General features: G+C 36.9%; 1 protein-coding gene across 9 annotated transcripts in view; it reads right to left on the minus strand.

The window, feature by feature from the left end:
- Positions 1 to 16189, minus strand: part of LOC149835180 (uncharacterized) — a 65774-nt gene extending 49585 nt beyond the window's left edge. For all 9 annotated transcript variants that reach the window (XR_016432823.1, XR_016432822.1, XR_016432821.1 and 6 more), the window contains exons 1-4: positions 16036 to 16189; positions 10154 to 10479; positions 9353 to 9456; positions 6410 to 6478 (exon numbers count right to left, since the gene is read on the minus strand). Coding sequence is in view for 5 of the 9 variants with exons in the window: in XM_090011751.1 (XP_089867877.1) it covers positions 6410 to 6478; positions 9353 to 9456; positions 10154 to 10479; positions 16036 to 16095 (559 nt within the window). In the remaining 4 variants the exon portion in view is untranslated. The remainder of the gene's footprint in view (positions 1 to 6409; positions 6479 to 9352; positions 9457 to 10153; positions 10480 to 16035) is intronic.
- Positions 16190 to 17746: the final 1557 nt, after the last annotated feature.

The raw sequence follows: 17746 nt of genomic DNA on the forward strand, positions 1-17746 counted from the left end.
TTTGTTTTTGTCTTAAATCAACATCTTCCATAGAAACCCACTTTGGCTCTAAAAGAGCCAATTCATCCCATAGTGGGTTAAGGGCACTATAGTAGTCTTGAATGCTAGAATCACCTTGCTTGGTGGTTCTAATTTTTTCTTGCAAGAAGTATGCTCTTGCAAGATCCTTTTGGGTATACATACCCCTCATAAAGGACCGCCTCATTGGCTCTACGAAATTTAGCTATATTAGCACATACCTTAAGCTCCACATTGTTCATAAACCACGCAAGGATTTTTGCGTGATTGCTTTCCCAATCTTCTACTTCCTTTTGATGACTTTCAATGGCCTTGAGACGAGCATCTCCCTCAAGAGCTTTTTCTTGATCTTCTTCCATTTTTGTGAGCATAAGCTTAGGTTCCGGAACGGTCCCCATGACATAACCCCAAAGCTTCTTCCCTTTGAGATTATTCTCCATTGTCGATGCCCACATCATATAGTTCTTTCCATTGAGTTTGAAAGAAAGATCAATCTTTGTCTCCATGATGTTGCCAAGAAGTGAGAAGATGTCCACCAAAATAAGAGATACACGAACCACACCTTTCCTTCAAGAATCGAGTGGCTCTGATACCATGTAATGAGATATTGTGGAAATATAAAGAGTGCATGCAAGCACATACAACAATGAATAAAAGAGAAAATATCACAAGTCCACGAAGGGACAATACAAGCACAAGCCTTTAAGAAGGCAACAATATACAAAGCCTCTTATTGAAAAGAGAGAGGAGCTCTCCAAGATGAGAATACACAAGGGGATCACCCCTATTTATACAAGAGAAGGAGGAGGAAAAAGGAGGGCCAAAGGGCCTCAAAAGGAGAGCCAAAAGGGGGCTCCCATAGAGTCGTTGGGAGCCCCCAACGGTCACATTTGTGACCGTTGGGGGCTCCAACGACTTCTATGTTGGAGCCCCTTTAGGTCCTCAAAAATAATAAAAAAAGAAATGAAAAAATAAAAAATAAAAATTACATTTGTTCAAAAAAAGAAAAATAGTTGTTTTCTAAAACAACTGTGAAATTACAAAAATATCCCTATCGGGTATTGATGTAATAAACAGAATTTATATATATATATATATATATATATATATATATATATATATATATATATATATATATATATGTATATATATATATATAATAGGTACATTTTAACAGTGATTCCCCTCAAGCTTCCTTAAGTTTTTTGTAAAGCCCATTTGGGATTCAATATATTGAAGTTCATATTTTTTATGCCTTTGTGCATGTGTATCCGTGCCTTTGTGCACTTGTGAGAGTTCTCCTTGTGCCTTTGTGCACACTTTGTGTGTCTAGCATTGTGTTTATACACAAATACTCTTTTTATAGAGATTTTCACATGGTATCAGAGCAAAGTTGCTTGGAGAAAGAAAGTTCTTCACAACATTTAGTGCCTCAAAAAGCGTGCCTTTAACTTTTTGGTGATTGGCGTGAAGACTCATCTCCATCTAAAATTTCAGAAGATTACTACAACAAGTAAGATTTAAAATCTTATTGTGGTATGTATCATTTTCTCTCATCTTACCTCTCTAATGGGTGAAAAAGACTCTCATTTCTCTCTTGGCTTTAAGCTTAATGGCTCCAATTATCACGTATGGGCCAGAAATATGGAAGCCCATATTAAAGGAAAAGGGCTTTGGGGTTAGGTTCAAGGCTTGATTCTAGAACCGGAGACTAAAATCACCTTGGTTGAAAGAGGGAAAATCAAAATTCTCGAGGGAGATGAAAAAACTAAGGCTCTTGAGGAATATAACAAAAAACATGAAGAGTGAAAAATGAAAAACTTCAAGATCTTGTCATGGATCTTCTCCTCCGTTGAGACAAGAATCAACACCAATATTATAAAGTTCAAAAAGGCATCTCAAGCATGTGAGTACCTTGAGAATATGTACACTTCTAGGGACTTGTCCCATAAGTATTACCTCCAAAAGAGAGTGTTAACCCTTCTTTAAGGGGATATGACTATAAGAAAGTATTTTGCCGAACTCTCTTCCATTTGGGATAAGTTTGCTATGCTCGAACCAAAGTGGAGTGGAGAAGTCATAGAACTTTGTCATAAACAATTAGAAGAAGATCGATTTTTAAATTTTTTGAATGGGCTAAGGCCCGAGTTTGAGCAAATTAGATCTTCTCTTCTATCCTGATTCACATCTCCCTCTCTTGAAGACGTCATTACAAAATTAAGTGGAGAGAAAACTCGTATGGGCATTAGCAAGCAAAATCCAAGTGTTTGCAATGCCTACAAATCAGGAAGAGTGTGATGGAGCGAATGTCGTTTCTAGGCCTGGGAAGAACTTGAGTACATATAAACCTCCTCATTTTAAAAATCAAAGATCCAATGGTGGACAAGGCAGAAGAAGAGACTATAGCAAAATTGTGTGTCACTTTTGCAAAGAACCGGGACACATCAAACCGGTTTGTCCCAAATGGAAGAAATTATTGGCTATGGCAACCACATCCCAACCAAAAAAAAAGTGCATCTACTTTCACAAATTAAGCTCTCTCTCTAAATCAAATTATGGAAGTTCTTCAACCTTTTCTTAAGAGAGCCATTTCCGGTGTCATCGTATCTACTTCTTCCCCTCCAGGTAAAACTTCTTGGCTTTTAGACTCGGGTGCTTCATTTTATATGTCTCCAAACATTTCTTCTCTTTCCGAATATTCTAAAAATTTGTCACCATCTTTTGTTTCAACCGCGGATGGCACTTCTCTTGAAATTAAGGGGATTGAAAACTTTGAAACCCAAAATTTCTTTATTCCCAAAATTAAATTTATACCAAAATTAAATTTGAACCTACTTTCCGTCTCTCAACTCTCGGACCTTGAATGTGACATTCAATTCTCATCTAATAAGTGTTTAATACAGGATCACCGGTCTGGGAGGTTGATCGGGGAATGCTCCAAGAAGGGAGACTTGTACTATGTGGACTCTCTTCAAATTCCTAAAACTCCGTTTTGTAACGTGGCCCAACATAAATGTTTAGCACAAAAGACTTTGTCATCCTAACATCACCAAGTTATCCTAATTTGCATTTTATTAAAAAACTTTGCAAAAGTACTTTGTCTTGTAATGATTGCATTCTTGGAAAAATGAAAAGTATGCCTTTTAAAGAAAGATTTATGTTTACCACAAAACCTTTTGAAATTATTCATTCGGATGTTTGGAGACCGGGCACCCGTCATATCCAAGGGAGGCTTTGCCTATTATATGATTTTTGTGGATGATTTTTCTCGATATTGTTGGATACATTTTCTTAAACATAAGCATAAGTATTTTCATGTTTTAAATCATATCATATGATAATCAAGAATCAATTTAACAGTAATTTAAAGATATTTAGAACTGATTCCGGAGGTGAATATCTCTCCAATGAATTTAAGAAATATCTTAAAGACTATGGTATTGTCCATCAAAGATCGTGTTCTAAGACTCCACAACAAAATGGGTTGGCCGAAAGGAAGCATAGGCATATCATTGAAACCACTAGAACTCTACTTATATCCCAAAGCATTCCAAAAAAAAATTGGGTCGAGGTTGCTCTTGCATCCGTTTATCTTATTAATCGTCTTTCATCCAAAAATTTAGATAAAATCTCTACTTTTGAGACTCTACATGGAAAAGAACCCGATTATAATAGATTGAGAGTTTTTTGTTGTAAATGTTTTGTCCTTACGGATAAAAATGATAAACTCTCACCAAAATCCATTCTTTGTGCTTTTCTTGGCTATTCTGAAACCCAAAAAGGATTTTGATGTTATGATACTAAGAATGATAAGTTATATGTTTCAAGGAATGTGACGTTTTTGAAAAATGATAGTGGTTTTGAAAAGAATAAATCACACTTAGAAAATGTTGACTATTCCCTTCTATTTGATTTATTATCTAAAGATAGATGAGTTCTCTAGTGATGATTAATTAACATATGATAGTGACAATGAATTGATTGAAAACAACAATGATTCTAATCCTCCTACCTCTCAAGAAGAAAATATAACTAGAGACCCTATCACCTATACTCATAGAGATAGAAGTACTTTTAGAAGTGCTATTAAACAATACAGTGAACCTAGCGAATCTATCTCCACACATGATACAAATCCTAGAAGAACTGAAAGAACTAGAAAAACTCCCTCTAGATTCGTGTCTTTTGATTCTTCCTCTCCTAAATATCGGGCTTGTTTAAGTGTCATTCACTCATATTTTGAACAAAAAAATTTTGAAGAGGCCAAAAGATGTGTAGAATGGAGAGAAGCCATGGAGAGTGAACTGAAAGCGCTTAGGAAAGCTAACACTTGGGAATTTCAAACACTTTCCAATGGAAAGAAAACTATAGGATGTCGATGGGTGTTCAAAGTGAAAATCAAGAGTGATGGATCTCTTAAGATGTATAAAGCTCGCTTAGTAGCTAAAGGGTATAGTCAAAAATACGGGATTGACTATGAAGAGACATTTGCTCCAGTAGCACGTATAGTTACTGTCAGATGTCTCATCACCATTACTTCAATTAAAAAATAGAATATTTTTCAAATGGACGTCAAAAATGTTTTTTTAAATAGAGATCTTAATGAAGAAGTCTATATCTCCACCTCGTATGGAAATCCCTAAAAATAAAGTTCTTCGTCGTCGTAAAGCTCTTTATGGCTTGAAACAAGCTCTCAAAGCTTGGCACGATAGGTTTAACAATATAATGATAGAAAATGATTTCTCTTCATGCTATATTGACACTGCATTGTTTGTTAAGAAATCTGATGCAGGAATTGTTATATTAGTGTTATATGTTGATGATATGTTAATAACAGGTGATGATACCAAGGGAATCAAGAGCATTAAATCTATCTTGACTTCAAATTTTGAAATGTCAGACTTAGGATTTCTGACATATTTTTGGGGAGTTGAGGTTGTCATATTCTCACGGAAGCTATTTTTTGTCTCAAACTAAACTTGCTTGTGAGATTCTTGACAGATCAGGAATCACAGATGACAAAGTCTGTGAAACTCCTGAAATAGTGGGTTCGAAGATGAACATTGATTATGGGATTCTCCTAAAAGATCTCACACCTTACAGGCAATTGATTGGATCTCTAACGTATCGCAGCATTACTAGGCCTGGTATCTCTCATGCAGTACATGTTGTTTGTCAATTTCAACATACACCTACTACAATTCATATGAGTGTCATTCTCCGCATCATCATATACATAAAGGTACAGTCAACAAGGGGAGTATTTCTATCTTCTTCTTCTTAATTGAATTTAATTGCTTATACTAACTCTGATAGGGGAGGTGACCCGAATAATCGTCAATCTACCACTGGTTTTTGCATCTTTTTAGGTGAATCTTTGATATCTTGGAGATGCAAGAAATAACAGAAGGTCTCACACTCATCCACATAAGCTAAATATAGAGTCATGGCATCTACTACCATAGAGATTGTTTGAATTCGCAGATTGCTGGAGGATATGAATATTCAAGTTCAAGGGCCCACAAAACTATGTTGTGATAATAAAAGTGCAATTTACATTGCAAAAAATCATACATTTCATGAATGCACGAAGCATATTGAGATGGACTGCCACTATGTTCGTGAAGAATACTTAAAAAGAACCATAGACCTTCCATATGTTACATCAGAATATCAATTGACAAACTTCTTCACCAAAATATTGTGCTCTCCAAGATTTAACTTCCCTCTTGGCAAACTTTCAGTTATGTCACCCTAAGTTTGAGAGGGGGTGTTAAAATGTAATGCTCTTTATATATATATATATATATATATATAGAGAGAGAGAGAGAGACGTATACATATATATATAGTATATATATGTATATGTATCTATCTAAATATATATATATATATTCAAAACTCGATAAGGGTATTTTGATCTTTTCCACATTTTACGCATATTCTCATTTGAGAATGACTGTACTTTCCTTTGTTTTTTTATTTCTTTTTAGTCTTTCTTTTTTTTTATTTTTTTGTCTTTTTTTTGTTGTAACATGGGGGGCCCTCAACATATACGTTGGAGCCCCCTCCAACGGTTATATTTATAACCGTTGGAGGGGCTCCAACGTATATGTTGGAGCCCCCCACTACTCCAATTTGTATAAATAGGGGTGATTCCCCTCAAGCTTCCTTAAGTTTTTTGTAAAGCCCATTTTGGATTCAATATATTGAAGTTCATGTTTTTTTTTATGCCTTTGTGCATGTGTATCCGTGCCTTTGTGCACACTTCGTGTGTCTAGCATTGTGTTTGTACACAAATACTCTTTTTATAGAGATTTTCACAATACCAAATCACATGACCTGATGCAATAGAATAGTACCTCAATTATGAAAGAGTACAACAACTAACCTGTGTGCCCAGTGAAAGTGCCTGTACATGTTGTCCCTCTCCAAAGCTTTAATGTTGCATCACTTGAACCTAATTGAAGAGGGACTAAAACATATTAGAACTGCAAAAAATAGATAACAAGGAAAACACAACAATTCATTATGTTTCTCTTCAGTCACCTGAAACCTAAGCCCCAAATGCAAGAGAAATTAAAAGATTAGAAACTGAAAAAAATAGATAACAAAGAAAGTTTTTTTTCCTTTTTTATTGATGTCTTTTGCTTTAAAGTGATTTGTGGTCTTGCAAATTTGTTCCATGTACATGTTCGATAAGAGCAACATCACAATGCTAGGCACCAGTTAAAGACAGTCCATCCTTAGTAACGAGTACTACTAGTTGAGACAAGGAGTGTACATGGTCATCACTGGCATTGAGATACCAAAGTTTGATGTAGATGGGACTACATGGCTGTAAGGATTCGATAAAGACCAGGCTGAAGCAAGCTTCTTGGGCCCCGCAAGCACAGACCAAGTCCTCAGACCAGTCTAAGTGCAGATCATATGAAAATGTTGAAGTAAGGATCTATCCTGGAGGTTTGGACATGATTTTAACAAAAATAACACTTTAAATAAAACAATTTTAAAACATGGAATAGTATATAAAAAGGAAAGAGGAAATGATTTTTTATTCTTTAATGACACAAAAAAGTCAAATAGCATTTAAAATTAGAAAACAAAAGAAAGTAAGAAAGATTTCGCAATAATATCAGAGTATACTTAACAAATGTTGACAGCTCCAAAGGTACCAATCCAATACCTTTAACTATTCAGGTCTAAATATAACTACATGGCATTCCTGCAGTCAACTGATTATTTTAGACATGATTTAGAAATTTGTTCTTTTCCAGTATATGTCTTTGTTGATATCATCTTCATTTTTTGAATCCAAACTAAGCATTCTTTTCTTATCATGGTTCTTGAACTTTGAGCTTCGTTTTTCATGTTAGAAAACTATACATTTTTATAACAAGCTTGCGAGTTGGTTTTATATTGTTCTATATTTGTGTTCACGTCATTTCTTATTTGTCTCCGCCCGTGCTTCATATTGCTTTCTATGTGTTTCCTTTTCATTTTTTCATGTACTCACATAACCGCTTCATGCTACTTTAAACACTCATTTCTCCGCTTCTGCTTCACACATCGCTTCTCATATCCATTTTGTTTCTTAGTAACTATAATTAATAGTAATATATAGCAGGTGATCAAATAAAAGCATTCCCTGATATTATGCCATTATATAAATCTTCATCAGCTAACAACTTTATTTGCTTAACCTCGATGAATAAAAAACTCATATAGATGGATGCAATGCACAAACCATAGTTACTGAAAGTACTACTATAAGGTGGGAATCATCATTCCCAGTAAGCGGGAACTGAAAGCAGCGTGGAATCACGCTTCCTATGCAGTATGCATGGAATTCACGATTCCCATGTGATGGGAATCCCGGTTCCTACCCATAGGAATTCTGATTTACATACTGGAGTTTTTATTTTCATTGGAATTCTATTTCTCAAGTTGAAGAATTCAATTCCTCATATATAGGAATTCTAGTTCCTCACTATTTGTAGTGTGATTTTGTCTAATGCAGCCATAGGCCCCTCTTTTTCTCTTGATCATCTCAACTAAATGCACAGAGTTACAGTGTATAGAATATAAATGCACATTATTATTTTGATCGAAAAAACAGTTCCTTTTATTTTTTTTGAATTACCATATCTAGTTTGATATGTTTTCTATGTGCATGTTGGATTGTTGTGCTCTCTCTTAATTGCCATTGTTTGTTCTCTGTTTCATAATATAGCTACAATTGTTCAAAACTTCAAATTGTTGAATTCTTTAACATAGGAGAAATAGCTTATCAGCGTAATTTGTATTACCTTTTGCACAGCGACTCAGTAGCTTTTATGCATCTTATATGCAGCTTGACTATATTATAATTGCTATATTCATACCCACATTAATATGAAAGCATTAGCAATACATAATTAGCTATATGTTGTTTTGTTAACATATGATATGCATATATAAATAAATAAATATTATATTATATATATATATAACATTGACCACTCTTGTGCATTTCTTATTGTTTAAAGGTATCATATAGTAGTTGATTATATTGTTAGGCTTACTTGAAGTTTCTTAGAATTGTAATGTGTGATGAGTTACACATCAATTGTGGAACAAATTTTTTATTATTTCAATCCTTTGTATCCAAACTCCGAAATAAACTTATGAACTTGTAGTTAATAAAGGTTTTGCATTTTTATTGATTGTATGTGTTATTTAGTTATTCTATTAAATGATCTTAGGTAGTTTTTCTAATAAGATGATATAATTGTCGATTGTGGACCTCATTTCTTAATTATTCATTCACATACTTCTTTTTTCTTCAAAGAACTTCATTCTTTAAAAGTTTTCTTACATCCATCATTTTATCATTATTTATCGTAAGTCATAATTTTTTATATCACTTCCTGAAAGATTCCCCTTATCGCTCCCGATTCGCTTCCCAATTATGATTCTCGTACCGCTTCCTGTTTTTTATTCCCGTTCTGGCAACTATGGCACAAACTGCCTGTGGTAATAAAAGATCAGAATGCCATTTTTTCTATGGTCAAGCTGGGGGAGGATCTTGATGGAATTCAAACCCAAGATCTACTAGTAAAAGCCTGCTAGTCTAACTGGTCCAACTATCTTATTCAAACCCAAGATCACAATACCAACAATGACAAAAAAACATGCAATTGGCATATATAACTCAGCCACCTAAATATATCACTAAACTAAGAAGTCTGCTTCCCAAAGAGGATTTAGAAAATGTATCCTTTTATCAAGTTATATTCAAAAAGATGCCACATCACCAAAGAGGGAAAGGGAAAAAATTGAAAGAAAATAAAACCTGTAACAAGCTCCCCTGATGGAAGCCTTAGAACAGCTTGAATGGGAGCCTTATGAGCCTCCCAAGACTCAACAACTTGTCCTTTCCTCCACCTTCTAATGGTACTGCACAAACAGTTCAAGCAAGATAAATTATTATAGCTGGGAATAAACAGTCAAGACCAAAATCAAACAAGTAAATTGTTCTTTTAGTTCTTCCAGAAGAAATGACTAATGGAATTCTTTTAATTACAATGCACATCCATTGGTATATGGCTTTTCAAAATATATTCATTAATATATGAAACCAAAACATTTAACATAAACATGAAATGATTAAATCACCAGTACAGCGTACACCACCCATAATCATAGTAACAAATATAGCCAGTAATCTCAATTTATTATTTTTATGATAAATTGAGTTTGACTCTCTTTTTACATTTATAGATATTTATCACAATTTTTTTAGAAAATCACAATAAAAACATGAACTAAACTACACCATATTCAAACGAAATGTTTACAAATCTGCGTGGAGGAATTATAACAACAAATTAAAGAAGATATTGGGTTGTGTTGCTGCAAGTCAGATCCCTTCTCACAATTTGGTGAAGTTGTACAGGAAAAACAACTGTGCCCTAATATATGTGGTAAACAGGGGTATTCTATTGGAAGGAGAGCATAACACACCAGTTTATCCCATTTAACTAGCTAACAGATGCATTCAAACATCAACAAAAGAGCTCTACTAAACCAAATAAAGAAAATTATGTGTTGCAGAAAAGGACAATAAGACTCATGGACAAAAAAAAATGTGTACCAGTCAATAGATGAAGAAACAATGTCACAATTGTCTATTGCAACACCTGTGACCTGGAGCTGATGACCTTTCATTCTATGCAAAGTTTGTGCTGAGCTCAAGTCCCAAAGTAAGACAATCGTGTCCATGCCACCAGAGACAACCCCACCTTCTGGAAAATCATTACAAGGAGGAATCCAAGCAAGTGGTCCCACAAAACTAGTATGTTCTGCCAATGTTTTCGACAATGAATATCCATGATCAGAATGCAGGGCCCAAAACCTCACAGTTTTATCTCTAGAGGATGTTGCTATCCCAGAATCTCCACAGACACATATTCCACGAACCTGAGAAGATGTTCCTTGTAATGTCAAAACCACTTGCCCACCACAAACAAAAACCAGAAATATAGCAACACATATGCACATGCAAATAATAATATTCAATGCCAAGGCAAGTACCATGCTGCAGAAGCACATGCATTTGTGTGTATGTGTGTGTGCGTGAGAGAGAGAGAGAGAGAGAAAGAGAGATTTGAAGTGTTCAGTACCATATCAATGAGTAGAACTTCACATATTCATGCATTTTCAAGAAGATTGGAGTCATTAGACTGTATGGATGGGTTCAGCATAGACCATTCGGTGTAAAACGGGATTTCCATCTAACAAATTGAGCATGCAATCTTTGATGGTCATGTTTTGGCGCTATCTGGACCATTCAATTCTATCCTTCCCGAAAATGCATTTTAATACTTAAATGTATTGGTTTAAAGTGCACTTTAGAGTAAATAAACCATAATAAATCAATATATGTGGTCAGATTACTTAAAAATGCATGAATAATGAGATTTTACTCATCGATACCAAATTTGTGCTGCACATATCGACACCAAAGAAATATCTGTATATATAAACATGTTTGTATAGGTACACCAATCATGAAACATCATAATAGATATAGAAGCTAGAGATGGACACTGGGCTGGGTAGAATTGACTTAGCATACCTAACTTCACATCCAATTTCTTGGCCTTCACATGAGACCCAGGGTTTGATCAATCCTACGGTGCTCTTTTTTTCCCCAGTTACTCAAAGCCTCCAACCGCTTTTGAAGCCAAGCTGAAAGGAGAAACAGGCTTAGGAGCAAGGGCAGTGGCACAGGACTGAGCTTGGCTTCCCCCATTACTTGGTGTGTCCATGCAGGTCAAACTCAAGCCCAACTCAGCGATGCCCATAAGCCATGCCAATCACCAGCTGTCTATACCATCTAAGCCATTGTGGGGCACCTAACCACAATTATGCCATGTTGATTATCAACTACAGGATGGAGGAACTAGCTGGACCAAGAACAATAAGATTGCACCATATTTTCGACACAGAGCAGATGTAACATCCACAACTACAAATGCATCTACTTTCAGATACACACAAGTAAGACTAGTAAACGAGCCGAACAGGGCATGTTTGGGCTCGGACTGTTTACCAATTGACCAAGCTTGTGACTAGGCCCGTGTAAAATAATCCATGTTAATTGTCATAGAATATATATATATATATATATATATATATATATATATATATTCCATGCATCTTTCTCTTTAGATTTATATCCTATGCATTCTTCTCTTTATATGTTACACTAAAAATTATAAATTAGACATGAAATATATACATAACTCCGCCTGTGTAGTTATACACTGCCGGTCCCAAGCCCGGATAAAGGAGGAGGGTTGCGGTAGGCCTGTGACAGCCAGCATAAAAACTTTGTCATATCCTATGAAAATGAACCAATATGAGAATTTCGTTGGGGCGTTCCCTACTGAGCGACGCGCTGTACTCTCTAGGCCCGGAGGCAGTGATAAATGTGCAAGGGTTGCTAGGTCGTCGCCCAGAAGCGACGCGTCACACCGGCGCCCGGGTGTGGTGTCAAATAGGCAAGGGTTCCCTCACTTTGTTGGACGGGTGGGGGTAAAGAAGTTAGTCCAAGACCATAAAATTAGGTTAGCCACTTGGAACATAGGGTCTTTAACTGGTAAGTTGGTAGAGTTAGTAGATGTCATGTGTAGGAGAAAGATTGATATTTTATGTCTTCAAGAGACCAAATGGGTAGGTGAGAAAGCTAAAGTGATAGAACCTTGGGGATATAAGATTTGGTATACAGGAATAAATAGGAATAGGAATGGAGTAGGGATTGTTATGAGTCGTCAGTTTATAGATAATGTAGTTGAGGTCCGTAGGAAGGGTGATAGAATTTTACTTATTAAATTAGTATTAGGTACGGATATTATTAATATTATTAGTGTTTATGCACCTCAAGTAGGTTTAGATGATTCCATTAAGCATCAATTTTGGGAAGATTTAGATGGAGTAGTACAAGAGACATCTTATGGAGAAAAGCTTTTCATCGGCGGTGACCTTAATGGACATGTAGGCATTAGTAGGGATGGATTTGAGAATATCCATGGAGGCTATGGTATAGGAGAAAGAAATGAAAGTGGAGAAAGGATTTTAGATTTTTGTTTGTCCTATGATATGATCTTAGCAAACACTTGGTTTAGGAAGAGGGAGTCTCACCTAGTAACATTTAAAAGTGGGGTTAATACGAGTCAGATAGATTTTTTCCTACTTAGAAAGAGAGATAGGGGTTGTTGCATCGATTGTAAGGTTATACCAGGAGAAAGTGTAGCTACACAACATAGAGTCTTAATTTTAGATCTTAGAATTAGACAATGCCGCAAAAGGGATAGACATAGGATAGATCCTAGAATTAAGTGGTGGGCACTGAAAGGAGCTAAACAAGGAATGTTTGTAGAGCAGGTAGTTAAGGAAGTTGATTGGTGTCTCGAGGAGGATTCAGAATCAATGTGGAATAAGATAGCGGGTGGTATGAGAAAAGTAGCTAAGGAGGTATTGGGTGAGTCTAAAGGCGGTGCACCACTAGGTAAGGATACATCATGGTGGAACGAGGATGTCAAATTAGCTATTAAGGTTAAAAGAGAGTGTTATAGAAATCTAAGTAAGAGTCGTGATAATGAGAATTTGGAGAAGTATATGATAGCAAAGAAGGAAGCTAAAAAAGTTGTTCGAAACGCGAGGGCTAAGGTATATAAGGAGGTTTATGACAAGTTGGATACCAAAGAAGGCGAGAAGGATATTTATAGGCTTGCAAAGATGAAAGATAGGAAATCGAAGGATTTGGGTATGGTTAGATGTATCAAAGATGAAACGCAAAGGGTTTTAGTCAAAGATGAGGAGATTAAGGAGAGATGGAAAGATTATTTTGATAAGCTATTTAATGATAGTCATGCTCAAGATCTTGGAGACTTCTCCATTCCTTTTCATGAGATAAATCGTGACTTCATGCGCAAGATTCAAAAGAAAGAAATTGCAGAGGCTTTGAAGAAAATGAAATCAAGAAGGGCAGTTGGCCCAGATGGTATACCTATCGAGGCTTGGAAATGCTTGGGAGAGAAAGGTTTAGAATGGTTGACAAATCTTTTTAACTTGATTTGGCGAACAAATAAGATGCCTAATGAGTGGAGGAAGAGTACTTTGGTGCCTTTATATAAGAATAAGGGTGATATACAAGATTGCACAAACTATCGTGGTATAAAACTCATGAGTCATACTATGAAACTTTGGGAGAGGGTGATTGAGTCTAGGTTGAGGAAGGTTGTCATGATATCGGAGAATCAATTTGGTTTTATGCCTGGAAGATCAACTATGGAAGCTATACATCTTCTTAGACAACTTATTGAAAGATATAGAGAGAGGAACAAAGATTTGCATATGGTTTTTATTGATTTAGAGAAGGCATACGATAGAGTACCTAGGGACGTTCTCTGGTGGACAATGATGAAGAAAGGTGTTTCTCTCAAGTACATTAGTATAATTAAAGATATGTATGAAGGAGTAGTAACCAATGTCCGCACTTGTGGAGGGGTGACAACCAATTTTCCGATAACGGTTGGGTTACATCAAGGATCTGCTTTAAGCCCTTTCCTATTTGCGATAGTGATGGATGAGCTTACGAGATCAATTCAAGAAAATGTACCGTGGTGTATGTTGTTTGCTGATGATATTGTTTTGATTGATGAGTCTAGAGCTGGGGTTAATGCTAAGTTAGAATTATGGAGACAGACATTGGAAGCTAGAGGTTTTAAGTTGAGTAAGAGTAAGACTGAATATATGGAATGTCGGTTTAGTAAGCAACGAAGTAGTGATGGGAGTGTAGTGAAGCTTGGTGAGCAAGATATACCGGTGAATGATTATTTCAAATATTTGGGATTCATCATTCAAAAGTATGGAGAAATTGATGGAGATGTAAATCATAGGATAAAGGTTGGGTGGATGAAATGGAAAAGTGCTACTGGAGTGTTGTGCGATCGTAGAATGCCATTGCGGTTGAAGGGAAAGTTTTATAGGACGACTATTAGACCCGCTTTACTATATGGTACGGAATGTTGGGCTGCCAAGAGACATCATTTTCAAAAAATGAGTGTAGCTGAGATGCGGATGCTTAGATGGATGTGTGGAAATACTATAAAAGATAAGATTCGGAACGAAGAGATACGTAAGAAGGTAGGTGTTGCACCCATTGAAAATAAGATGCGAGAGAATCGTTTACGGTGGTTTGGACATATTCGGCGAAGGCCTAATGATGCTCCAGTTAGAAGGTTGGAGAAATGGAAAAATATATTAGTTAAAAGAGGTCGGGGTAGGCCTAGGAAGACTTGTATGGAGATGATAGGAAAGGATATGAATGCTTTGAACCTCACCGAGGACATGGCGTTGGATAGAAATGATTGGAGGAAAAGGATTCATGTGGAAGACCCAAAATGAATTTCTTTTTTGGTTCATATCGCTGACCCCAATTGTTTTGGGATGAAGGCGTAGTTGTTGTTGTTGTTGTAGACATGAAATATATACATATTTTATCTATACAAGCCGAGAAGAGTCGAACGCCTTATGTTCGGGCTCAACTCGTTTAAGCTGAACTAGTTCTCATGGCTCAGCTCGGCATTTATACGAACCTTATCACGAATGAGTTCATGTCGAGCCAAACTGAGTTGAGTCACAAGCTGCTCAGTTCGTTTACCAGCTCTACACATAAGTTTGCAGTGTCCAATCATAGATGAGCACTACAACACCCACATCCATGCGTTGTGTATAAGAATCTAAGCCTATACAGTGAATGTGCATGTATTTATGCATCTTCTACAAGCTTCACGTACAAGCATAAGAATCGACTCTTCCTGAACAATATACATGTTCCATCGCAGGTGGAAGTATGTCAAACGCTTATGACCAACAACCATACAATCTCTTGAATTGTGTCCGCCATTCTTTCAATCGTGTTTCACAAGACATCAGAAGTTTGCATTATGAATGCACGTCACCCATTGCAGAAAACTATAGATGGATCAACACACCGCAAGATCAACTGCTATATGCATCAAGTAAAGATCAATTCTCGCATGCTTCATTGCAATCAAGCTCTTAAAAAAATCAGAAACGTGAAATTCTCCCGCTGAATCCGCAATTACAAGAAGCAAAATGTAAGAGATCCACTATCCATCCACTTTCCAGAAGCGAGCACACCCAAATCGTCTGGAAAATACCGGATTCACAGCATTATCTTCCAAGATACCATGAATTTGGCCTTAATTCGAAGATCGACCGCCAAAATCAATAAGGAAACAAGCAGGAACCAAGAACGCCGGATTTAATCCTACCGAGGAAACAAGAAATTCGCATCGTTTAAAGCGTCTTAGATACGTAAGGGGCGATGGTAATGGATCGAATTATGGGATGAATTGAGAATGAATGCGAACGCAGTCGGCCAGCGGTGGAGAAGACAGAACAGGAAGGAGGGGAAAGGAAGAGAGATGGGAGTGTACTTACGTCGGCTTCGTGGCCTCTGAGCTCGCAACTGAGACGATACTCCCCGGACCCAGCGTCCATCCTTGGGGTAAGAGTTCAGTGGTAAGATGCCGCACCGACCTCAACGCGCAGAGGGCTTTTCAAAACTTCGGGAGGGAACGAAGCAGCGAGACCCCAGTTTGATGCCAGAACCCCTTTTATGAAGGTTCGGTTTCGCCTTGCTTTTTCTTCTATTCCTGTTCCGTGACTCGGTGGTGAATTTGAAGATAAATCCCTGCTTACTGGGATTCCACGTGTAGCATAGGAAAGCTTTTCATACTTTTGTGATTTTTTTTCAAAGATGCTTTTCTTCTCGTTGTGCAGATGCTTTTCTTGGCAACGTGACAAACATTGAAATTGATTAGGGGTGACAGTGGACCTGGGGGAATGGGTCCAGCCCCGCTTCGCCCCGACATGAAATGGAGATAGAGGCGAGGATGAAGGTTAAAATCAAAACCCATGCGGGGGATGGAGGCAGTGATGGACTTACGCTCTCTCCCTCCCCACCCCATCGATATGCTCGTCTTGCCCTATCGTGCGCTGCCCCGCCCTCAATCTTTCTAAAGATAGAAATGGACCGGGAGAAAATGGGATCCTGTCTCGCCCTGTTTGGATCGAGGATGGAGGACATTAAACTGGAATGAAGGCAGATGTGGAGGTTAAAATTCAAACTTATGGGAATGGAGTCAGGATTTTGAGACAGGGCACGGGTGTCTTCCACCCTCGCCCCGATGAAATCAGGTCAAGTTGAACATGAGTGTTTTTGCTTATGCCGACATGGTGGTCATCCCATTTGCATTTTGAAAAGCTCAAAAGTCAACAAAACCATGTGGCATTCATCCAAAATGCAAACAGACGGCCACGATGTCGCACAAGCAAAAACGCTCATGTTCAGCATGACCTGATCTGCCGCCCCGTGTCCAGTGCCATCCCTAAAATTGATGTTGGATAGTCCGTGTTTTCTTGAGATCCCCTTTGTTTCTTTTTTAGTTTTTTTTAAACAAAGTATCGATACAAATTACAACCGTCCACATGGCGAAGCTTTGCTTCTCTGTGAGTAAAACAATTGGTTGATTAATATGATTGGAATTAAGTTTATAAATAATATAGTAGATAAAAAAATATAAAAAGAATAAATACTAACGGTGCACAATGACTTGTAGCTACTCCAGCTTGGCCTGGGCTCGTTCAGATTCTGGCTCGTTTGTGAAAATGAGCCGAGCTTGGTCAATTCCATTAATTGAGATCGAGTATACTTGATTAAACTCGTTAAATGTTATTATAGTCAGGTCATGTACAGTTTTTGTTTCACTAAAAGATTATGAATCAATTTTGAATTTTTGAGGGACGTGGCAAATTCGAATCAAGCCCCTTGAATTTTTGAGGGACGAGGTCATGTACAGTTTTTGTTTTCTTGAATAAACTTAATCGAACTCAAACCGAGCCAAGCTCGAACAACCTTGGCTTGCTTGGCTCGGTACTAATATAAAAAATGGTTAAACGAAGTGATTGCTTTTTATACCATTTGAATTTCTAAGAAGAAAATTACGGGAAAAAAGAAAACATAAAGGGATCTTCGGCTCGACATGGGGAGAGAGAGATGACTGGCAGTAGTTCAATATCAACTGATTTTGAAGAAGAAAATGGTATGGTAAATTGGGTTTATGTTTGCTACAGTCATTTGGATGTAAAA

The sequence above is a fragment of the Nuphar pumila genome, chromosome 6, assembly GCF_984573655.1.
Source record: "Nuphar pumila chromosome 6, dmNupPumi1.hap1.1, whole genome shotgun sequence".
Classification (NCBI taxonomy): domain Eukaryota; kingdom Viridiplantae; phylum Streptophyta; class Magnoliopsida; order Nymphaeales; family Nymphaeaceae; genus Nuphar; species Nuphar pumila.